The 2,934-nt window shown below is 45.0% G+C and overlaps 1 protein-coding gene across 1 annotated transcript in view; it reads right to left on the reverse strand.

Moving 5' to 3' along the window:
- plxnb1b (plexin b1b) overlaps nt 1-2,934 on the reverse strand; it is a gene marked incomplete at its 3' end in the record, with an annotated part of 141,490 nt that overhangs the window by 8,342 nt on the left and 130,214 nt on the right. Inside the window, 4 exon segments of the mRNA XM_014010586.1 lie at nt 1,033-1,099; nt 1,176-1,354; nt 1,446-1,663; nt 1,735-1,835. Of these exon segments, the coding sequence (XP_013866040.1) occupies nt 1,033-1,099; nt 1,176-1,354; nt 1,446-1,663; nt 1,735-1,835 (565 nt within the window).

The following is a 2,934-nucleotide window of genomic DNA, read 5'->3' on the forward strand; positions in this document are numbered from 1 at the left end:
CAGACAGACAGACAGACAGACAGACAGACAGACAGACAAACAGACAAACAAACAAACAAACAAACAAACAAACAGACAAACAAACAGACAAACAAACAAACAAACAAACAAACAGACAAACAAACAGACAAACAAACAAACAGACAGACAAACAAACAGACAGACAGACAAACAAACAGACAGACAGACAAACAAACAGACAAATAAACAGACAGACAGACAAACAGACAAATAAACAGACAGACAAACAAACAAACAGAAAAACAAACAAACAAACAAATAAACAAACAAACATACAGACAAACAGACGAACAGAAAAACAAACAAACAGACAACCAAACAGAGAAACAAACAAACAAACAGAGGAACAAACAGACAAACAAACAAACAGACAAACAGAGAAACAAACAAACAAACAAACAAACAAACAGAGAAACAAACAAACAAACAAACAAACAGACAAACAAACAGACAAACAAACAAACAGACAGACAAACAAACAAACAAACAAACAGACAAACAGACAAACAAACAAACTAACTAACTAACTAACAAACAGACAAACAAACAGACAAACAAACAGACAAACAAACAAACAGACAAACAAACAGACAAACAAACACCCTAACCCTGAAAATCTAACAGAGTCAATGTGAACTCAAATGAAGTCAGAGTAAACAGGTGAGTTTCCAGGTGATTTAAAAAACTGAACAGTCTCTGCAGGACGAACATCAAGCAGCAGGTAATTCCAGAGTCTGGGGGTCCGATCCCCTCTGTGTTTCAACTCAGACCTCGGCTGCTCTGAGAGACTYTGTCCAACCTGTTTCAAGCTTTAAACTCAGTGAAAGGGTCCAGAATCAAGACAAACAACAACAAGCAGCCTTAAGACACACTGCTGGTGATGGAGCAGAGATCCTACAGGCTTGTTAACATGCTGTGTGTGTGTGTGTGTGTGTGTGTGTGTGTGTGTGTGTGTGCGTGTGTGTGTGTGTGTGTGTGTGCGCGTGTGTGTGTGTGTGTGTGTCCACCGACCCGTAGGAAAGTGTAGAGACAGATGGACATCCAGTTTGTCAGCAGCTTCTCCACCACTGTCTCAGTTCTGTAAAGACAGGAACAGATGAAACCAGATCCAGACCCCCCAGCCTGACCTCCTCTCTCTTTATTTGAGGTTTTACCTTCGCAGCATTAGTTTGGGGTTCTTGGCCACGTATTGTTCCACCAGGTCGTTCAACAGAGTCTTGAGGATGTCGGTAAAATACTCCAGTTTCCCATGAAGTGCCACGGTTAGCAGAGAGGCTACGTAGGCCCGGTCYCTGGGAGAGAAGGTCCGCTGGCTCTCCAGGGTGTGGATGAACTGTGTGTGTGGGGTGGGGACACAAACACTCATGAAGACTCATAAAACAGACAGCTGTTTCAGCAACGACCCCAGCGCTGATGATGACTACCTTTGTGAGGAAGAGTTTACTGTTCAGCAGGTTGGACAGCTGCACCAGGCCCTGCTCCACCGTCTGACGCCGGCACTCCTGAACGTCCAGGTCCCGCCTCAGAGGAGACTCCCGGTGCCCAGGGAARAAAATGCGCTCTGCGTACATCCGGTAGTCCAGGAAGGGGATTCCTGAGCCCACCAGGTCGCTGGACATGTCCATCATCTCTGTCATTAAGTCTGGAGGTGACAGGTGGAAGGTCAGGAGGTGATCTGACACCCCCACCCCACCCCACAGAGAACTGACGTACCCGTGAACTCCTTCTTGCAGCGGTCTCTCACACTGGTCTCCAGGTTCTCCAGCTGGATCTGGACCTTCTTGTAATCTCGGAGAGCTTGCTTACTCTTCCTCCTGTTGGAGAGCAGCAGGATGGATCAGAAGAACCAGGAATCAGCAGGACCTGGGGCCTCATGTACAAAGACTTGCGTGGATTTCTTACTGAAACGTGGCATACGCAAGGTTTTTGTGCATGAGCACTGTTGATACATGAGGCCCCAGTATCAGATCTCATCAGAAGAACCAGGAGTCAGCAGGACCAGGTTCAGAACGGTTCAGAGGAAATAAAGTCCAACAATGAAAAAGCCTGAGGAGAACTTCTCTCACAGGTTTGGAAAGTCCCATAAAACCTGCTGCTCAGTCAGGAATAGCAGCACGACACAGCAAAGATTCAACTCTGAACCAAGATGAAAAAGAGCTGAAACTGGGGTTTTGGTGGAAACCCAGACTTCACAGAAGAAACATTCAAAGTTTAAACACCTCCCAGAACGACTGAACAGAACACAAGCACAGTACCACAAAATATTTAAGGTGTGATTAGTCACACAAACTAACTTCAGAACTGGTCAGTTCTGTCTGTTCTGAGCTCTCTTCAGAAAAAGATGTTTATGCAAATAAGTTGCTGTTGGCCACGCCCTCTCAACCCTTTGTTTACATTAGCTCCACTCTCTCAACCTTTTGTTTACATTAACTCCGCCCTCTTGAACTTTAATTTACATTAGCTCCGCCCTCCCAACTTTTTGATTATGTTAACTCCGCCCTCTCAACCTTTTGTTTATGTTAGCTCCGCCCTCTCGACCTTTTGTTTACGAAAGCTCCGCCCTCTTGACCATTAATTTACATTAGCTCCGCCCTCCCAATCTTTTGTTTACGTCAACTCCACCCTCTCAACCTTTTGTTTATGTTAACTACGCCCTCGCTACCTTTTGTTTATGTTAACCACGCCCTCGCTACCTTTTGTTTACGTTAACTACGCCCTCGCTACCTTTTGTTTACGTTAACTACGCCCTCGCTACCTTTTGTTTACGTTAACTACGCCGTCTCGACCTTTAATTTACATTAGCTCCGCCCTCTCAACCTTTTGTTTACGTTAGCTCTGCCATCTCAACCTTTTGTTTACGTTAGCTCTGCCATCTCAACCTTTTGTTTACGTTAGCTCTGCCATCTCAACCTT

This window comes from Austrofundulus limnaeus, unplaced genomic scaffold (assembly GCF_001266775.1).
Source record: "Austrofundulus limnaeus strain Quisiro unplaced genomic scaffold, Austrofundulus_limnaeus-1.0 Scaffold70, whole genome shotgun sequence".
NCBI lineage: Eukaryota > Metazoa > Chordata > Actinopteri > Cyprinodontiformes > Rivulidae > Austrofundulus > Austrofundulus limnaeus.